At 44.8% G+C, this 19,725-nt stretch overlaps 1 protein-coding gene across 1 annotated transcript in view; it reads left to right on the forward strand.

Annotated features, from left to right (window-relative positions):
• FAM179B (family with sequence similarity 179, member B) overlaps positions 1–19,725 on the forward strand; it is a gene marked incomplete at both ends in the record, with an annotated part of 28,684 nt that overhangs the window by 315 nt on the left and 8,644 nt on the right. Inside the window, 8 exons of the mRNA XM_010085592.1 lie at positions 1–621; positions 10,072–10,222; positions 11,570–11,695; positions 13,525–13,784; positions 14,904–15,136; positions 17,119–17,219; positions 18,137–18,235; positions 18,662–18,831. The exon at positions 1–621 is cut by the window's left edge and continues 315 nt beyond it. Of these exons, the coding sequence (XP_010083894.1) occupies positions 1–621; positions 10,072–10,222; positions 11,570–11,695; positions 13,525–13,784; positions 14,904–15,136; positions 17,119–17,219; positions 18,137–18,235; positions 18,662–18,831 (1,761 nt within the window). The remainder of the gene's footprint in view (positions 622–10,071; positions 10,223–11,569; positions 11,696–13,524; positions 13,785–14,903; positions 15,137–17,118; positions 17,220–18,136; positions 18,236–18,661; positions 18,832–19,725) is intronic.

A 19,725-nucleotide genomic window follows, 5' to 3' on the forward strand; every position in this document is an offset into this window, starting at 1 on the left:
TCCCGAGTCCGCGAGGAGGTGGTCAACATCTGCATCCTGGCCCTCCTCACTTACCCGAGTGAGGAGCTGGACTTGGCCAAGCTGGCCTTTGGGCTGGCTCCGGCGCTGGTGGACAGCAAGCGCAGGGTCCGGCACGCTGCCATGGAAGCGTTTGCTGCGTTGGCATCTTCCATGGGCCCAGGCAAAACCGCCCTTCTCTTCAAGGCAGTGGATGCTGTGGAGCTTGAGGACAAAGGGGATGGGCTGATGCACGCGGTGCAGGCCAGGCTGGCCAGGAAACTCTTGCCGAAGGTGGGAGACCAAGGGTTTGTAGAGTATGCTGTGCCCTTGCTGTCGTCTGGTTGTCACAGGGGGTCCTGCTTCCCCCCCGGGGCGGACACAGAGTGGTTGCTGATGGGCAGCAGGACGCAGAGCGCATACAGTTACTGTGGGTGTCACGCACGGGATGGCGCTCTGCCAAACTCCAGATCGCACGGCGTGTACGGTGAGCAAGGAGCGAGTCCAAGGAAAGCCTTGAGTGCGGTTAAAGGAAAAAACAAGCTGCCTTGGGAAAACGAGTGTACTGGAGACAAGGAAGGTGGCTCAGGAGTCAAGATGCCTTTCACAACCGGTGTGGAGCAGGTATGTACTCGTAGCGCATGGGCTCGTTTGGACTAAGGCATGTTCCAGAGGGAGATCTGAATGGTGACAAAGGCTGATTAAATTACAGGGACTTGTGAGGTATGGTTAATGCTGCTGGTGTTGTATCTGCAAGGATCTCTATAGGTACATCAGTCTGGGAAGGTGAATTTGTGTCAGGTTTGACACTAGTAGGAACCAGACAACTTACCACTTACAGAAAAATTAAAAAAATTTTTTTTCTGGAGTTACCTGTGCTCCACAAGGTGCTTCTTATGTCTGACCCTAGTGACCTGTCTCTGACCAGGCTTTGGCAGTGGTTCTGTCCTGGGACAGACTCTGTTTTGGATACCATCTGTGCGTTTAAGCCCTGGGGCTGCATCTGCATGTGGTGGATTTTCTCTTAGGTTGGGTTTTTTTTTTTTTTTTTCTAACTGGACAGGTTTAATGTATGTTAATTTGATCTCCAGCAAGTGAGTTTAAGTAGGTGGATCTTTTTTAGAAAATCGAAAGGTGTAGAGAATAGACTTCCTCACCACTGTGTCCACATATTCAGAGTCTAATTTTTAGTTGCCTAGTAACTTGTTTCTGTATTGGATGAGGTCATAAACAGTCCTGCTTTCTGATGGCTAGCTTTTAGTAAAGCCTTTTAATAAAAAGATCAGATAAAAAGAACTCAGATTTGAGTTAACATGATCGCAGTGTAAAAACCTTGAAGTTCATCTATATACTTGTATGCACACCGGCCTGTGTCCTTTGTTAGTGTGTGTATCACCTTTATTCCATCACCTAAGAGATCTGTGCTTTTGAGTTGATGAATTTGGCAACGAAGTTCCCTTGTGTTAAACTACAAAGCAAGCAGGGTCTGGACAACAAGTTACGTAGGAAACATCTCTAGAGCAAGAAGGTTGTTTTTTGAAACAGCTTTTCAGTATTAATTAATACAACTTTTAGAAATAATCGCTCATTGCCAGCATTCTCTAGGCGAATTGGGCTGACATCTGCACTGGTGCTGTTTGCTGCGGGGCTGAGCTAGTGTTTTCCTGCAGGCTGTGAAGAAAAAGTGAGCCAATGCACGCACCAGAACCTGGCTGTTGCTGGGGATGGTGGGAGGTCCTCCACCCAAGACAGCCCTCTCTCGAGGTCGCGGTTGGGTGCTGGGGAAATGTTTGGTGTTTGTTTGGTTTGGGTTTTTTTAGCCTTTTTGTACATGTGATTGTATTGATCCCTGTAATCCTCGATGCTAATATGCTGAAAGTTTTGTAGACTGTACGTGCTTTTACGTGTGTAGTATGGACTTGATGGGCATCAATCCCATCTCGTAATACTGGGATGAAAGCCAACCTCACTGCCAGGGACCTGGAGTGCTCAGTGTGCCTAGCTGGGGTTTGGGTTTGTTTCTAGTCTCACTCTCAAAGGTGGGCAAATCGTAAGCAGCCTGCAGGAGGAGAGAGATGGGAGAGAGCTGGTTACCTCCTGTCTGCAAAGCCTAATGGGAAAAAACTGAATGAAGATCGAGCTCCTACATCTGACAGCCACTTGGCTTGTCTCTTCCTCATCCCAGCGTCTGTCCGGGTGGCCGAGTTGTAGGATGATGGGTTTTCTTTTTTTCTGCTTGGAAGGCTTTTCCAATTCCATAACATAATGCGAGTACTTCAAGTTTAAATTAACATTTTCCTTCTGTGATCGTCTTTATGCTGACATCCTTGTGTATTATGCAAAATATTTAACTTTGTTCCTACTTGCCAAAAGATGTAGAGCTTATATTTGTGCCATCTATTTTTGCAGAGTTAGAACAGGATCTGTTTCAGCCCGTGTTCGGTGACAGCATCGCTCTGAGCAGGAGCTCCTGGTGGCTGGGGGTGCAGGTTACCTTCCCAAATCTCTTTTCCTTTGCTGCTACACAGGAGCTCAAGCCGGGGAGTTAACCAGTCTTGCTTTGCTTGTGCTGCTGCCACATAGCATACAGTGGGTGGTAGTGAAAATACCTCTACAGAGGGAAAATCCTGTTTGGCATGTACTGTATTTATTCCTTTTTAGTAAGAACTGGGTGGTTTTTTTTTTTTTTTCATCTAGTGACTGTTTTTCTGAGACATCCTGTGCCTCCTGGAGATTCTGCTTGTTCCTGTCTCTTCCCTCTGCTTTCTGACTTGTTCTGTTTGCCGCTCACTTGCATTTCATGTTGTTTTCGTGCGTATTTAAGTTGGTAGAAGGCAGATGGATAACTTTGGGCTGTCAGAATTTGAAGACTTCCTCAGTTGCACTTTACCAAATAAAATAATTTAATTTAAATAATTTTTTTCACACTCTTACTTGAGGGACATCTGAGTAACCAGAAACCTCCAGTTAACATTGTACCTCCAGAATTCATTTTACATTGACGTAGAACTCCTCTCCAGATAGCTTTTTGTTTACATGCAGGTAAGCACTGACAGAAACACCATTTGGTGTCGTCTTTGATAGAATTTGGAAGTTGCCCGCTTTGGCTGGGCTGTATGAAGATGGTACGGAAGTGATGCCTGCGTGACCAGCTTGCTTCAGCGGTAACGGTTCACCTGGTGTGAGCAATGGCAAAAGCCTCGTTCCCAGCATGACAAAGAGACATCGGAAGGCTGATACAATGCAGCAGCTAATATTTTACGTTCAGTGGGTTTGAAAAATGTAGTTCAGTCCGTGTGAAAATGCAGGCTGTTTCCTTGCCAGTGAGCAGTTAAGCAGAGCGAAGTACTGGCAGACATAAGGTTTTACAATTACCCTTCAGCTGGCTTTTGGGAGCTGTGGTTTTAGAGATTGCTGTGGATTAACACCTGCACACCTGCCAAGTGCTTTCAAGACACATTAAGTTGAATATGAGTGGAACCTGGCTCGAGGAGTAGCTCTGTGTCTCTGTGCAGCCTCATAGGAGTGCTGTCTGGTCATGCTGTTGTAACCCTTCTGCATTTTTCTCTCCAGTAGTGGTTGTTTAACTGCTGCTGGTGGCACTTGGCTGTCACTCAGAAATAGTGGCGGCCCTAATTTTTTCAAATTCCAACGATTCCTTTTTACTTCCGTGTCTGCAAAGACAATGCCTGGCTGTAACGGTGCTCCAGTGAAAGACAACAGTGTGATTTAACTACTGCATCTTTGCCCTCTGGGAGGGAAAGGAACAGCCTTCTTTAAAAAATAAGTCCGCCAGGGAGGCTTTTTGTAGAAGGTAAGGCAAATGCTGCTCACCATCGTGTGTAGGGGAGAAGAAGAGGGGGGATTCATTTTAGCGATTGCTTAAGCAGCCCCAGCGTCAGTGGAGAAGTAGTCTGGGCAGGCAGTAGAATCTAGAGAGCTGTCTTTGTGACCAAGGACCTAATTTAGGGTGAGATGAATTGTTTTTGAGACTTTGAGTCCTATTGGGTAGACCCATGTCTACCATAATGGCAGTTTAAACAACACGGTGGTTGAAGTACTGAAATATTTATCTGATCACTGACAACTTTGTTACCCCGTCTTCACACCCTGATGACTTGTCTTCTCTTGCTGCTACATCTGTCCGGATCGATTGCAAAGCTCTCCAGGGCAGGGGACATCTTTTTACCTGGCTTTGTGATTTTTGTTACAGTGTTTGCTGGCATCTTGAAGGTGCTGCTTTTGTTCCATCGGTGCCACAAAACTGCTTTTATCCCATGGTACGTATGGATCTTTGATGCACGTAGCTGAACGGTGTTTCCGCCAAAGGCACACTGGGACCAGTAAACTTGGACAGTGTTTCCTGCACATGAAGACATTCCTTGTTAACTGAGGTTGCTGTAAGCTGTACAAATAAGGCTCTTCTTGCGGAATTTAGCAATCAGAGTGTCAGGGAGAAAGTAAGTTAGCCCTGTATCTCTTCTTAACTATTTTCAGTCAGGTATATCAGGCATACAGTTTGGCTAGTCGACTTGTTCATGTAAATGTAAAAAAATCAATTATTAATTCAGACATTCCTTGGAAATGAATTTGCTTAAAAATTAACTTCTGGAGTCATTCTGTGGCTGAAAGGATCCATGAAATTAGCTTAATGTTTAAAGTAGTTTTTCTACGAGTATTTTTAGGGTCATGTTACATGGTGCTTGTCCAAGGCCATGTCTAGATTTCCTGATCAGATAAGATGGGAAGTAAAACATGTGTAAGTTAATGTGTACTGAAAATACGATGGAGATAAAGCACCTTGCCTTGGGGCTTTGTCTAAACCCAGCTCGTGTCGGCGATGTTAAATGGGGTTATTGGTGAAACATTTCCCTAACCTCTGGTGGCCTGTGGAGCTGATTTTGTTTCATCCCCTTCTGTAAACTCACGGTTGCCAGCTATGCTGCGGGATTCAGAGGGGCGATCTGGCTCTATCGACAAATACAACCCAGAGGGTCTGTCCTGCGCAGGTTGTTCCTGTACAGCCCAAAGCCCAGGGGTGTCAGCGGTGACACGTGTGGCTGCCACCTCCAGGTACCACCGGCTAGTGATGATGGTTGGTTTGGCAGTGAGAGGCAAGCGCAGAGTTTCTCCTGTTGGGTTTGCACGAGACCATGGTTATCGTCACCTCTAGAAACCCCTGAGTGAGAAGCTCTGAAGTGAGAGGTGCTTGAGCTGCCACCACCTCGCCTTGCAGAGGATGCCCTCGTTCTGCGGTCAGAAAGGAGCTGCTCCCTGGTCGCAACGGCAGAAAGAAACCCGACTGATGGGCAAACACTCCGGGGGCTTTCTCAGGAAGCCAGTACCCCCAGCTGTCTCGTACAGAGCCCGAGAGTGCTCCCAAAAGTCCAGAGAGAAGCGGTGAGTGCAGGAGGACTGTTTGGTCGCCTGAGGAGTTGCCTTGCCCCCATGCCATGGCTGACTTGCAGAAAGTCACGCAGGCAGAGTTTTCCTGGAGAGGGAGCGAGCACCAGTGCCACAGCTCTGCAGTGTTCTGCCTCGAGATGTGCTTACAAAACGTGGCATTCGTGGGGATACAGCACACACCCCTTAAAAAGGTCGCTCAAGCAAACATTTATAGCAGTCCTTATTTAAATGTTTTCTGGGTTTTATTTCTGACAACTAGTATCCTGTGGTTAAAGGGCACGATCTCACGCTGCAGTTCTCTATATACTGAAATTGAAGGCTCGTGGCTTCATAGCTGTTCACAGCACCTCAACGTTCCATTTTTCTTTCTGAAAACCAAACCTGAGTTTATCAAATAAAACATGATTATCTGTGCTCCTGCGCTTCTCGTTCCTGGGAGCTGCACGCGCCTGTCAAAGCTGTAGGACAGACCTGCCGTGACTCTGCCCTCTCCAAAGCCAAGTGTGAGCAGTCTGACCTCCTCCTCGCATGGGAGAGAGGCAGTTGCTCTCCCTCGGCTTGCGTTGCTAGGCTGAGGCTTCTCTGGTTTCCAGCTCAATTAATGAAATGGTAACTTTCTTTTTTTTAAGTACCTGCAGTTTTACACTGTGAAGCAGATACTTACAGGAGCCTTGTAGCAGCGTCCGAGGATGCTTGCTTTGCTGGAGACAGGAAATACTTGGCAACGCAGGGTGGTAATGAAGTGTGTAACCTCAGGAATGTTTTCCTCTGTGCTTCAGTAAGGTCCCGTTCATGGTTAATCCCGAGCTGGCAGAGCCAGGCTGGCGATGTTCAGTTTGTTGTCTGTCAGTCCAATGGATAAACTTGTCTGAAGTCACTGAGTGTTCTCTTCCTGGAGATACTGATGTCTGCTCCTGTTCCTTGGGTTTAGCCTTGGAAAGTGTAAACAATTCAAAGCTGAACCCAGCCGGGTCCTATTCCCAAATAAACGTTCATGTGCTTTTCTTTAGGACTTGACATGATCTGCCGCTCTTTTGGGTGCTGGCGTTAGGTAACTGAAATCAGCCTGCTGTGACCCAACGTGTTGTATTCCCCAGGGCTTTCCCAGCGTGTGCCGTTCGTGAGAGGTCACACAAAGGAGTGTAAGAACCCTGCCCTACCAATCCCCCGTTGCCTTTTCAACTCTCATCTTCTAGAATTCCATCTAAGCGAGCTGTCAGAACAAAAACACTCTGCAGTTGGAGGTGCAAAAGCACTTTTTAAAAAACTAAATGCTACTTCTGTAAACCTTACAGCTGCGCTGTTTGGCAATAGGTGCGGCGTTCTGCATGTACATACTGATCTGATAGCCAGGGAGTTTAATAGCAGGGCTTTGCGGTGACCATAGTGGGTGTTGAAATGGTCTGTGAAATAGTTTTAGGAAACAAACACTCTGTTTTCCGCAGTGATGAGGAGGGCTGCAGGGGTGTGGGGCTGCCCTGTCTGTGGGATACAGCTCTCCCGCCCTTGCGAGCTGAGTTGTCAGTCTCTGGGATGTGAGCTGTGGTTTTTCCGGAGATGGGGAGAGGATTTTGGGGAGGTGGTGTTGCGTATTTGTGGTGCATTTATCTCTTCCCTGGGAGCGTGCTGGGGATGGCTGCTGGGATGTGATGAGGAAGACCAGGGAAGGGGATGCGAGGACGGAGCACTTGTCGGTGCTGGGGCGCGCACAGGGGCTGAGGCTGGTAACCGAGTTAATATTTCCTGTGGTGGGTGGATTCAAGTGTTTTCCGACATTGGTGGTAGCAGAGGAATTTAAATGAACCTGGAACTTTTTGAGAAATTCCTTTGCCAGGATCTGTCATCTACTTCAGAGAGACATCTGGCAGCTTGGGGTGTGTGTGTGTCTGCCGCCACCCTGCACGCCTGTGTTTAGAAAATTCACAAGTGCTGTAATTCTAATGGACATACGGGACAGCAGACGGTTTTTATTCCTGTAGCTGGGGCTGGAACAACTGAGCAAAGCTGTACAGTCACATCAGAGTGATGTGGTTTACTCCTTCTGCATATGTTGGAAAAATGGGCTCCAAGTAATTTGTACAAATCCCGTTTCTTTACGGACTGAAAGACAGGTAGATCGAGAGTGATGGGTTCTAGCTGGCTGACGGCAAAAACAGGAAATGCCAAGTCTTCTTAAAACGAGTTCTCCTCTCTTTTATTCCCACTTGTAATAACCTGGAACAAACCCCGTCACCCATTTGGCTGCTGTTCTTTCTTCTCATTTGTGACACTGATGTTCCTCTGGGTACCCGGGCGGTAAAACGCCAGCACAGCCCTGAGTGTTACGGCACTGCTGCTGTGATGTAAGTCGTGGTTCTTCCTGCAGATCCAGCAATCGGAACTTGTTTCCTATTCTTTGCAAAGCTGCATATTTCCTGCTCTGGTCTTTCTGAAGTGTATCATACGTGCTGGATTCCTTCTGCTGTCTTCCATTAAAAGCGGGATTCAGACTGATCCATTTTGTGTCGAGACTCCTGAGGTTTTCCCTGGCTGTCGGGTGCTTTAAGCAGTTCTCTGCAAATATTTTAATGTGAGTCTAATCCCTGAAGGCCAATTAAAAAGTCCGGTCCTGCATTAGCACTGGCTTTCGGGGAGGAAGATTTTATGTAAAGCTTTTGAGTATTTTGGTGAATTTGCTTAAAACGCTTCGGACTTGAGACTTTGACTTGTTACGCAGATGATTGCAATCATACTTGCTGGACATGGGGCTGTGAAATGCAGCGCGTAGCAGTAACTGGAACGTGTGCTTTTGTAAGTAGAGACAGAATTGGTGCTGTTGTTGTTCCCCACAGAAGCCCTCCCGGGAGCAGGGAGGCTGTGTGCCCTGGCGCCCGCGGCGGGGATGGAGGGCTGTCCCGTGGGGAGCTGGGGGGGTTTGACAGCAGTACGCGGAGACACGGGGAAATTCCTGCTTCACTTACTGACTGCTAACAGGTACCATGGTGAGGTTGGGGTTTTGCTCATTTTTAAGGGGGACAGTCTTAGAGGGAGGAGGATTAGAAACAGGTAATTAAAAAGTTTGAATTGTGAAGGGTATTTTGTGAAGGTGAGTCTCGTGGGTAGGGTACGGAGATTCCGTTTCTCTTGCCTTGTATGTGTGTCTGTGAATCTTCTTTGCTTGGAAGGGACCTGAAGTTTTGGTTGAAACTCCTGAAGTTTTTATCTATATTCCATAACCATAAACACTTCTATTTTTAAGATAGTATGTGACAAGGTAAATGCTATAATGATGTAAAAGCAGTTGGTGTGTGCTCGTAGTCATGCTGCTCATCCTGTGACTGTGCCGCTGCGACTTTTAAGTTCTGCCTGTGCTTTATTTTGTGATGCTTTTGTGAAACCCCGTTACAATATTCAGTTAAACGCCATCAGGACACTAAATCAGAGCATTTAGCTGCTGTGTATTTCCCTCAGTCATTTAACTTTCAAGACGGGGATGCCTGTGAAATGACCCTGAGCTTTCTCCTGGTGCACAGCACCGGAGCAGCCCTCGGCGCGGGGCTGCGGGCGCTGCTGTCGCCGGGGCACAGCTCGGCCGTACCGGGGACGTGCCACGTTTGCCACTGGCTGGGTTTTAACTGTCCAACGCAACCTGGCTGGGAATTGAGCTAATGGAGTTAGGGACTGACAGAGAATTGCACTTGTGTGTTGCAAGAGTTTTGTGAAGTTCCTGGTTTGAGAATCCATCTTTACGGTGAAATGAAAAGATAGATATTTTAATAAATGAATGGACTATGTATGTGTACATAGAGGACAAATTCTCCATCACACAACCGGTGTATTGAGTAAAGGAGGCTCATAGGCTGAACGTGGTGTTGTTCTTTCCAATACCGAATAAATATTTCCGTTTCTGTTCAGACTTCTCTTTTGACCTCTGTGTAGAGCCCTGTCTGTGAAAGGCGAGAGCAGAGTTAAGAGAGCCTGGAAATGATTTAAATTACTGATTTTACTCATGAAATCAGAATGCAAGAAGCCTTTTTTAAAGCCTCTTCTTTTTCAAGTATTTATATTATTCAGATTTTTCCTTTACCTTTAACCAGCTCCCAGTGCCAGGTGCTTGATTTGTTTTGTTGTTGTTTTTTTTTTTTTTTTTTTCTCTCTTCAGTGTGAATTGTGTCAGCCTGTGTTAGGGTAAGACCAGGAACCCAACCCAAATGCTTTCTAAGGCTTAAAATACTTAAAGTATTGGGTAGCTGGGGAAAGAAAACTTTAGTCAATATGTTTTTGCATCTAAAAATCAACTGCCTTTTATTAACAAAGGAAGTCTTGGCAGTTTGTATTGATGAGTCCCCGTGCTCAGTGCTAAACTTTAGGGTTTTAAAAAGTTATTGCATTTTTTGTGTGTGAAAGATGAATCCCATTTGCTTCTGTGGGTGAAAGACACGGCTCATGTACACACTCTTGCTTTTAATTTTCTTAGTGATAGGGAAGAAAAACTTTTATTTTCCATCAATCCTGTTGTCTTAACATTTTGAGAGTGGTGTGTGTAGCTTTCCTGGAAAGAAGCAGCTCTGGGCTGCGGTGGGGTCTAGACGGCAGAGCTCCGGGGGTAGTTGCGCTGTTTGTGCAGAAACAGGCTGTGCAGTTCCTTTCACACACATGAGCATTTCTTTATTTTCCTTTTTCCTGCAGTTCTCTACAGCCAATGTGCATTCTCCAAACTTGACGCCCTCTCAAGGAGTACCAGTCATTGATGAGTTATTTTTTAGCAGAAAAAAATCTCCAAGGAGTTTGTTTCAGAATAGTGTAAATCTTACCTCGGAGCATTCTTCTGTTTGTGCTGGTAAGTGTTAACACAGCAAAGCGTTTCATCTGCTGCTGAAAAATAGACTTAGAAGAACCTGGACATAAATGTACAGCTTCATGAGTATGGTTTCTCATTCGTTGATTGTCTTATTATTTATTTTCATTTACAACAAAGAATTGAATACCAGGCACAGGGCTGCCCTTCCAGCTGAAGCAAGTTTGGGCAGCCCCGTTCCTGCTCCCGGAGCAGTGTCTGCCATCTCCAATCCTAGCCTGCTGTTTGCCACTCCTGCTGCACATACACAGATTGCCACGCGTTTAGATAGACCCAACAGAGTTTAGAGATCAGAAAGCAAGAAAAAGAAATCGTGTGCTTATGTGAACAGATGCATGGCAAAAAAGGACTTGGGATATCCCCGAGATACAGAGCTTTCTGCTGCTTTTGCAGAATTAGGAGGAAGAACACACACCCAAATTGCAGATAAAGCAGGAAATGAAAAGGAGACACAGAATTTGACTGACTTTTGAGCAGGAATATGTTGTTGGCTGGAATAGCAGTTATTATTGTAAAAAGTCTGCTGTCGAGAGGTAGCTGATGATGGCAGCAGGGTAGGAAATTCCAAACCATAAACTGGGCAGCATGTCGGGAAGTTGGTATTTACATATGGTCGGCTGTTCAGAAGAGCGGATCAGTGCATATCTATTGGAGACTTGCATTTTTTTCTCTTTCTGCTGTGTATAAGCAGCTAAGGTAAAAAGCTGTCTGAAGAGTGAGCTCTAAAGATTGTTTTAAAAAGCGAAAAATGCCCTGCTTGTGAAAACCAGGTCTGCAGAGGATTGGAGGTATAGCGTTCCACGTCATTTGCACCAGCAATGGAGACTCAGTGATTTGTACTTTAATAGCCAAAAGGCATGTGAAGAGACCGGGCAAGACCAGACCTGATTTATTCCTTTCACTTGGCAGCAGGTTCTGTTCTTGGTTTTGTGTGAGGAGCTCTGACATGTGTGGCATGCAAAGTTTACTGGCTGCTCTGCTGGGAGTGACGTTGCTGTAAAGAAACTCCCCACATTTGGGGGGTTTAAGGCGGTGTCTTCGCTTTATTTTAAGTGATATTCGACAGAAGGGATTGTTGTGGGTTTTTCTTTTGATCCCCTACAATTCTCAGCTGGAACAGCACCCTGGGAGCGCAGCCAGCCATTTTCCAGTGTGTGCCTGTCAACAGTACTCAGAGGTTGCTTAGAAACCCCTGAATTAATTACTTTCAAAGTAGTTATGTTTTACACTGAAAGTTAGACAGAGTCTTAATCCACTACTAAATATTATTGTCTGTTTTTCGTTGAATACTGTGTATGTTAAGTATTTATCGAGTTTTTCTTTTGCGAGGTGCTATGGGCTCTCATCGGCCGCAAATTTCAGGGAAATGCGGAACGCTTGGATACACAAAAAAAAGCGGTAGCGTGGACTCTGATTTACAATTTTTAGGACTGAATAACTGTCACCAGGACAAAGGTACGTGGATTCTAACTGTGCCGTAAGTCAGTGTGTGTTACTTTGGAAATGTGTCTTTATTTCTATGCTGCCTTAAGAAATAAAAACTATTCCTAAAGCATTGTTCAGTCCCTATGTAAGGCTTCTAATTCTCATCTGTCGCTTTAATTACTGGTGATCTCTGTGCAGCCTTTACTAGACAGATCTCCAGGGCGCTGCGTGTCCGGAGGCTTTTGCTGCTAGCTTCAAAAGTGAGCCTAGGGGTTTGACTGAGTGTGAGAGGCTGAGATAAATCGGGACCTGTAACACGTATAAACTCGTCTGTTTGTAACTAGGAACGACAATAAAAATGGCAGATGTACATTTAGTGAAACTAAAGTGCGCTGTCTGGAGGAATAGAGGGTAACGTTACCAAATCTGTGGAGAGATGCTTTGAGTGGTCCCCACGTGTTGGAGAAGGGATAGAACTGACAGCCTTCTTGGAAGATACGGAGGAACTTCGTTTACTCAGTGTACTTATAGCCACTTACAGGCTCTAGGTACGGTGTTTTTCTCATGCCTGTGGGAATAAAGGAGAAATTTCCTCTGTGGTTTTTGCCTCTGTAACTACAAATTCAATCTTCTCTTCTCTTAGCCTCAGTCTTCTGAAGGCTGTCGGGTGCTTTGCCCACATTTGTGGATTTATTTCTCTGCAAACAGTTTTTGTGACAGATATGATTGTTACTTGAGCCTTTCTCCAGTTAAATGACCCACACCTGGCCTGGTTGGTGCAGTGTTGCTGCCCTGGGATACCCGGGGAGCGCCGGGCTGGTTGCAGCAGGAGCAGAAGGCAGAGACCTTGGAGTGATCTGATCTGTAAAGGGATTTTTTTATGCTAGAACTAAAAGCACAAATGAATGGTTTTCATTGGACTGACAGATGATCAATAGGTTCTCCGACCATGGCTCACATTGTCACTTGTTCTCGCTCCCGGGCTGTGCTTTCCCATTCTCCCATTTCATCTTCATCGAGACATTTTTGCACATACGTAGAAAATTTCTAAATTAATTATTTGGAAGCTACCTGTCCCTGGAATGCACATCATTTTATCTCACAGATGTGTGTTCATCACTTGCTGATTTTCTTTTTGTTATCCATATGCATTTCATGTTTTTTCTGTTGCTTTAGATTATTGTTGTAGCAGCTTACAGGAGAGTTTGTTGGGCACCAGTCTTCTTTTTTCCTTAATTAAGAAAGTGTGTTTTAAAGGTACTAAGTATATGTTGGTATACAGGTGCATGAAACGCATTTATGTTTTTTGAAAGAAGAAGACACTAACAGAGATTGGTAACTGAGCTGGAAATGCAGGGAGATGGAAAAGGTGGAGTCAGGAGGTAATAGAATCAGATTTTAAATAAAAGGAAATACTTTTTTAATGCTCATTGTGGAGCTGACTACCGCAGGCTGCTGGAGACACCAGAAGCAGTGGATGAAGGAAGTGGATGTGTGTACCAGGATGGGGGGTCAGCTCATGTCAAACCTCTGACTGAGGAGCTTCCCAAATCGTGTCTGAATCTCCAAAGATCAGTTTCTTACCTAGCCAGGGGGCAGGCCCTTTGTCCAACTCAGTACAGCTCTTTTTGTGTTCTTACTGGTTTTATTCAAATTTGCTCATAAGCACCCAAATGAAATGTCCTTGGAATGTATTTATAATAGTAAATAAAATTACGTGCATAAGTATATTTTTAAACACATCATTGTAAAAGGAGTTTTCCGGTGTGACATAGAAACGAGGCACAGAGCTTATTCTGGTGAATGCTGTGTTCCTGCCACCCCTGCAAACGGCTGCCATCTGCTTGTGTCTTCTTCAGGGGAGAATTTGCAGGAGAAACAGGCTCCTCTGCAGCTGAAGCCCACCCTGGTGAGATTCCCAACCTCCCGCCGGGGCCTGAACAGGACCAGACCTGTCCCCCCCATACCCCGCCTCACCAGCCCGCTGCCCGATAAGATGGAATTAAATGGCACAAAGTGGAGAAACGAAGAGGGTGTGGACACGTTGGTGAATGACAGGAAGCTTGCTGCTGACCTTTCAGAGCTGAATGTTGACGGCGAGGAAGTGGACCAAGAAGAGGTTGGTTTAAATATGACATAACGCGCTTTTGACAGTTGATATATTGTAAGCTTTTTTTTTTTTTCTAAGCAGAAAACAGTGTTTCAGACTTAAATTTTGCGACCCTGCCATCGGTACAGCAGGTTTCAGTGAGATACTGCTCAGTGTCTGATAGAAGCCAAGCAATAAAAACTGATGGTGAAGCTCACTACCCCAACATGGAAATCCACTGGGAATGGTTTGTTCCCAAGTAGCTGCACCAGTCTAGGGGACAGAAGAATACTGCACAGGCATGCTGGATGTTTTCAGGAGGTGGTGAGAAGGTGGATAGTATCCACACTATCCTCATGGGTACAAATCAAAGCCATTGGGACATTGATGACGTGGGAAGCGTAGGTATTGCCCACAGTTGGATTTCATATGATCTTCCCAGCATCATCACATGCAACACGTTCTTATTGCTGTCACAGCTCGTTAAAATGGTTTGAATCTCAAATCCTGTCTTTAGTCCCTGTGGATCTGAGAGCAGTTGCAGTAGGACTTAACGGCTTGGCCTTACTGTCGTTATCTTCCATCCTGTAGTCACTACTGAAAGTAATTTAGGTGCTCAACAGGTAGGGGAAAAATTTATTTCCTATTGAATGTATTCAGTAAGAAGAGGAGAAAATACTTAGCAGAGCTCAGCCATTGTAGATTTTCCTGCTTGTGTGAGTAGGAGCTCTGCGTGCTAGGCACGGGATTCCTTCTGCCTATCTTGCATCTTTGTGGAGTTCAGATGGGAGAAGCCTGAGGTCCCAGTGGTGCGTGTTAGCAGCCATCAAACACTTTCTTTAGTCTATTAAAACAGATAAGAGCAGCTGGTGCATTTTTGCAAGAATCTGTTCTTGTGTTTTGCAAAATGAAGCTAGTCTGTGGGAATTACCATTGAATGGCATGATCATTCTGGTGAAGCAACCCAGCAGAAGGGATCGTTACAATGCTGCATCGCCCATGGAAATGCTCAGTCGCATTGCCCAGCAGAGGCACGCGCACTGGACTCCCGTGAACTGAACATGCGAAAACATTCTTTCTGTCACTTGACAAAGCTTTTGTTCCTATGCAGTGGCTAAAACCTGCCATTGTGTTTTCAATCCTGCGTAGATGCAGAATGCGCTTAGATCTCTACGGAACAGCGCAGCTAAGAAGAAGGCAAAGCTATGCAGCGGCATTTCAGATCTTCAAAGTCCTCATGCTGCTCTTAAACTTGACCTGTCCGCGGAGTCCCCCTCCCACGCCTCCTCCCCGAGCGCCGGCTCCGGCAGCAAGAGCGGAGTTTACAGCCCGGGGTCCCTGACCTCGCCTGTGGCCACGGTCCCCCAGAGAAGGAGAATAACGTGAGTGGAACTCCTGTCTTAGCTCTGCTTCAAAATTCTCACACCCACTCTCTGCTGGTGTTAGTTAAATCTTAAAGGGAGTGATAGTAGCTTGATTAAAAGCTATTAAGAGCTGGATTTTTATATGTGGATTATTTTTCTGTCTAAAAAGCCATTGCTGTATACAACAGCTACTTAATTGTTCTAGTTTGTGCCGGCATTTAATTTGGCAGAGTTCTCTGGTGTGGCTGTGGTAGCACCGTGCAGCTGGTGCAGTACTGCCAGCGGTAGTAAATATTTTACTAAGACTTTAGCCTGCCATACAAGGGATGTGAACCATAGCCTGAACATATGAGTAAGAAGCAGAACGAGTTAAGAGGGAGGATAAGGTTTGCTTATTATGGCCTGGAAATGGAAGAAGGAATGGGTTGGCTTTTTGCGATAAGAGGAAGCCAATGTAGATGTTTCTTCTTATTGCAAATCATGAACTCTTCCATTTTATTACTGACAGACTGTTGTTAATTTAAAATGCCTTAAAAGAGCTCTTGTAAAAAGAAATTGTGTGATGACATGTGCTGCTCTGATGGTCAAGAGCAATGACCCAGCTGGTTATTAGCAGTATAAACTAGTTTATTTTTTTCATGAAAAAAAAAGATTATTGAGACATTTTGCAGTACAGAATCTCCTTTTCTGCTCTTGGAGCCTGTGATAAAGCCCCTTGTAGCTCTGATCTAAGATATCTTTTATTTTTGAGTGTACTAAATGCAACTGGCATACGACTGTACTAACAGAATAGGAAGAAGGAGAGGGAATACACAAAAGAAAGGTTTTGTGAGACAGAGGGAGACTGGAAGGATTCAGCAACAGGATTTTTCACAGCTGTGCAATCTCAGAGCTCATTTATCCGTATGTATCTCCCGTATGTGCATTACTACTGAATCACAGTTTTACAAATAATCTTTAAAATAACACATTAAAATGCAAGAATACCTAAAAAGTCAAGAATACAAACTTCTGCAGATGATGTTTTTCCAAGAAAAGTTTCGACTCCGACACGTTCTGTACGACATGCCATTTCCATTATTCAGTGACACACAAGCTTAATGTTTTACAGGATTCTCCCTACAGGAATTCTGAACTAGCAAGGAGCAGAGGGGACATCTGGCAGGAAGACTGAATTAGTAGAAGTAACAAAATATATCCCAGGAGACATTAAAAGCCTTGGAATGCTCGTAAAGATTTCAGGGAGTTTAGTTCAGATGGTGGTTTGCGAGCATTGGAAATCGGCACTTTCTGTTCACAAAGTCTGTGTAGTTGGGCAACAAAAATGTAGGATTCATCTGTGTGTTTGCATTTAGAAGGATCACTGATTGTAGAATCGTACAGTCATGGAATCATTAGAGTTGGAAAAGACCTCAAGGATCATCAAGTCCAACCGTCAACCCACATAAACAATGTGGGAGCAATGGGAGCTTGATAGAGGTGTTAAGTGAAGCTTCTGAAGCGTGGGTCTTCCTCAGGACCCTAAAAGCGAGTCCTCGAGGCGCGTCTATTTCAGTCCTAGCAGAAAGTGGAGCAGCTGCTGTGACTGTTACATGTGTACACATCGTATTTACCAGCGCAGGGCTCTGGGTTCAGTCAGTTTTAATATTCAAATACATCACTTTAGAAGAGAATTGTTGAGATTGTCTCGTAGATAACAGCATACCCCTGGTGAGCTGGACGCTGAGCGGGACGCAGCTCGTTCCTGGCGGTGAAAGGTTAGTGGATTTGGTCACTCTCGTTTGCCAGTCTTTGCCAGGTTGGAACTAGCATTGTCAGTCCCCAGGCCATACGATTCTGTAGCTTTTCGAATGTACGCGAAGTTTAGTCCTGGTGTGAAGTTTACTTTTAAGGCTTGTCTTTATGGGGTTCTTCATGATGGACCTGCTCATCAAGCAATTTCTACTGAATCAATTCTGAGTAGAATTGTACCTATAAACATTTGTTTTAATTTTTAACAGGTCAGACACCTTTCCGATACTTGGCAACAAATCACAGCCTGCAAGAGTACCTTTGGCGAGAAACAGAGACCCAAATGTGGCAGAACGTAGCTCCAGCACAGGTATTTCTCTGGGCATGTTGATATATACCCTGCTTCACTGGTGTAACGGAATGGTCACTGGATGTGTCCTGACCTGTTCAATGAGCTCGTGTCCCTTAAAAACAGGTAATTGGTCAAATTGAGATTGTACTGTGGGACTGCGGGTGAGAAGGAACGCGGGGGTTTCTGCCTTTCCGGGCCAAGACGAACCGTGTGAATACAAATGCCACCTGGGGGCACGTGCACTTCAGAATTCAACGCAGTGTTGTGTGAAAGCTGCAATGGGCAGAAACCGGTTGTTTATGATTATTTCTGTGTAGTCAGTTTTGGTTCAGCTGGATGGAGATGTTTACTTAGAGAAAAGGAACTGAGGGAGCTGTGTCCACAAAGTTCTTTGCTCTCCTCTCTTCCCAGTGGTTGCTCCGTTGCACCCTATTGCAGCCTCAGCAGCTATGGATTTTTCCCAGAAAGTTTCCAAAACTTAGTTCGGTTAAGACTGGAGGGCATCTTACAGCCCTGAATTTGCAAAGCCATCGCGTTCAAAAACCAGTAGTTGCTACTGAGACTCATGATCTTCTTTCAGAACCTGAAGCTATGGCTCCTCCTTCCAGCTAAGGCCGCTTTTCTCAGGATAAATCAGCAAATAGGTTTGTCAAGGAACAGCTACAGTTGGAAAGCAAATACTGCACTTAAACAGCAGTGCATGTCGTGGTTAATGGTTGTGCATTCCTTATATTAAAAAACCTTCTGTGAGGAGTTGACCTTCAGTTTAAAATAATGAGCAGCGAATTTACTTTGCTTATTGAGCCAGTTATTAAACAGAATTCAGAAGAGTGATCAATTCAGATGTCGGTGTGTGATGACATTTTAGAAGAATAAAACATGTATCAAAGGGTAAAGTGCATGATTTACATTGTGTGATTTTTTTTTTTTTTAAGGTCTTCCAGAGTCATCGTCTAGTTTTCCACGGCCGAACAACGTAGATTCCGTTTCACCAAGTGTCCTGTCTGAAGATGCCATTGTAATTGTTGGTAAAGGTACTACAAAACCTCAAGTATCTCTTGTATCTCATCATGTTTTTAAAATGTACTTCTACAGAGTGGGATAAGGAGAAGTTAGATTCCTTACACCATTTTAGATTGTGAACAATCTCCGGTTCAAATGGGGATAAAAAGAATTATCCCTGGAAGTGTTGCGGGTACTGGCTCTGCCATTCCATTCCAGCAACAGAGATTGGCAGCAGGTGCCGCAGGTTAGGTTCTAGCCCACTGCGCACATGTGTACGTGCATCCATCCTACTCAGCAGAGTAAGGTGAGAGTACCTTTGGCTGGATATTGGCACCAATAGTATAACAGCAACGTTTTTATCTTCTTGAATTACTTTTGGTTTTCTTTAGTTTTTCCTAAGTTCTGCTGAACAAACGGGTGATTTTGGCGAGGACACAACATGATATGCCTTGCAGGGGTTTTGGGCGGTCCTCCTTCCGCACCAACGTGCGGCCAGTCCACAACGTGTGTAGCGAATGGAGGTGACCACGCTGTCAGAGAGGAGACGGAGCCGTCGTCAGGGATCTGTGGGAGAAGCATCAAGCAGAACAGTGCTTATCATCTCCACGTTGAGAACGAGAAAGGGGTAAGAATTTCATTTTGTGTTTATGAGTACAGCTGGATCCAGTTTTGCAGTCACTATGTTATGGTAAACCAGAGTTTGATTACAGTACATTAATTCATAGCTCAGGTGACTTGCAGAGGCATACAAGTCCTTTTATTTATGTTATTTGTTGGGTTCCATTCTAAGGTGAAGACTAACGTTGGATTAACAAGAAGAACTCATTTGTCAACATCTAGTTGACTGCATGCAAATTCTTCCACTTCCTTATTTAGCCGTTTTGCAAACAGTAATGAGAACATCGTTGCTGTCTCCTAAAGTTTGCAGAATGTTATATTAAGCCTAAAATATGTTTCTTGTAATTCAGTGTTATTTTTCTGATAATTGTTAAATAAAAAATAGGTTCCGTTTTCTCAGTCAAGCTGTCTTACTGCAGATTGTTCGTGCAGTAAAAAAGGACTGTGGTGTCATTTGGTGATGGGTAACAGCATAGGAAATAAATTTGATCTTCTTGGCATGTCCATAGGAAACTTGTGTTCACATCTCAAGGGGTCGTTACAAATGGCACCACTTACCAGTGCTGCTGGTACCGTGTGTTGGACTGCATAAAGTGTTTTTTGGTCCTATGATATTTTAGACTGAAAAAAAAAAAAGGGATGAGGGTCTCTTTAAACACCGCAAAGATCCACCACTATTTGCCAGTAGCTCAGGAGCTGATCCTAAGACCCATTTTCAAAGCAGTGCTGGAGTCAGAAGGGCACTGAACCATATTTTTGCTGCCCTGGATGAATGATTAACCTTTAGACCTTAAAAATCTTTTTTTTTTTTTTTTTTTTGTCTCTTATGGAAGCTTTTCTCACTTGTGTAAGCAACTGTATCTTTATGGCGCACACACCGAGCACAAAAAAGTCGTTTCCT

The sequence above is a fragment of the Pterocles gutturalis genome, unplaced genomic scaffold (assembly GCF_000699245.1).
Source record: "Pterocles gutturalis isolate BGI_N339 unplaced genomic scaffold, ASM69924v1 scaffold13850, whole genome shotgun sequence".
In the NCBI taxonomy this organism is placed as follows: domain Eukaryota; kingdom Metazoa; phylum Chordata; class Aves; order Pterocliformes; family Pteroclidae; genus Pterocles; species Pterocles gutturalis.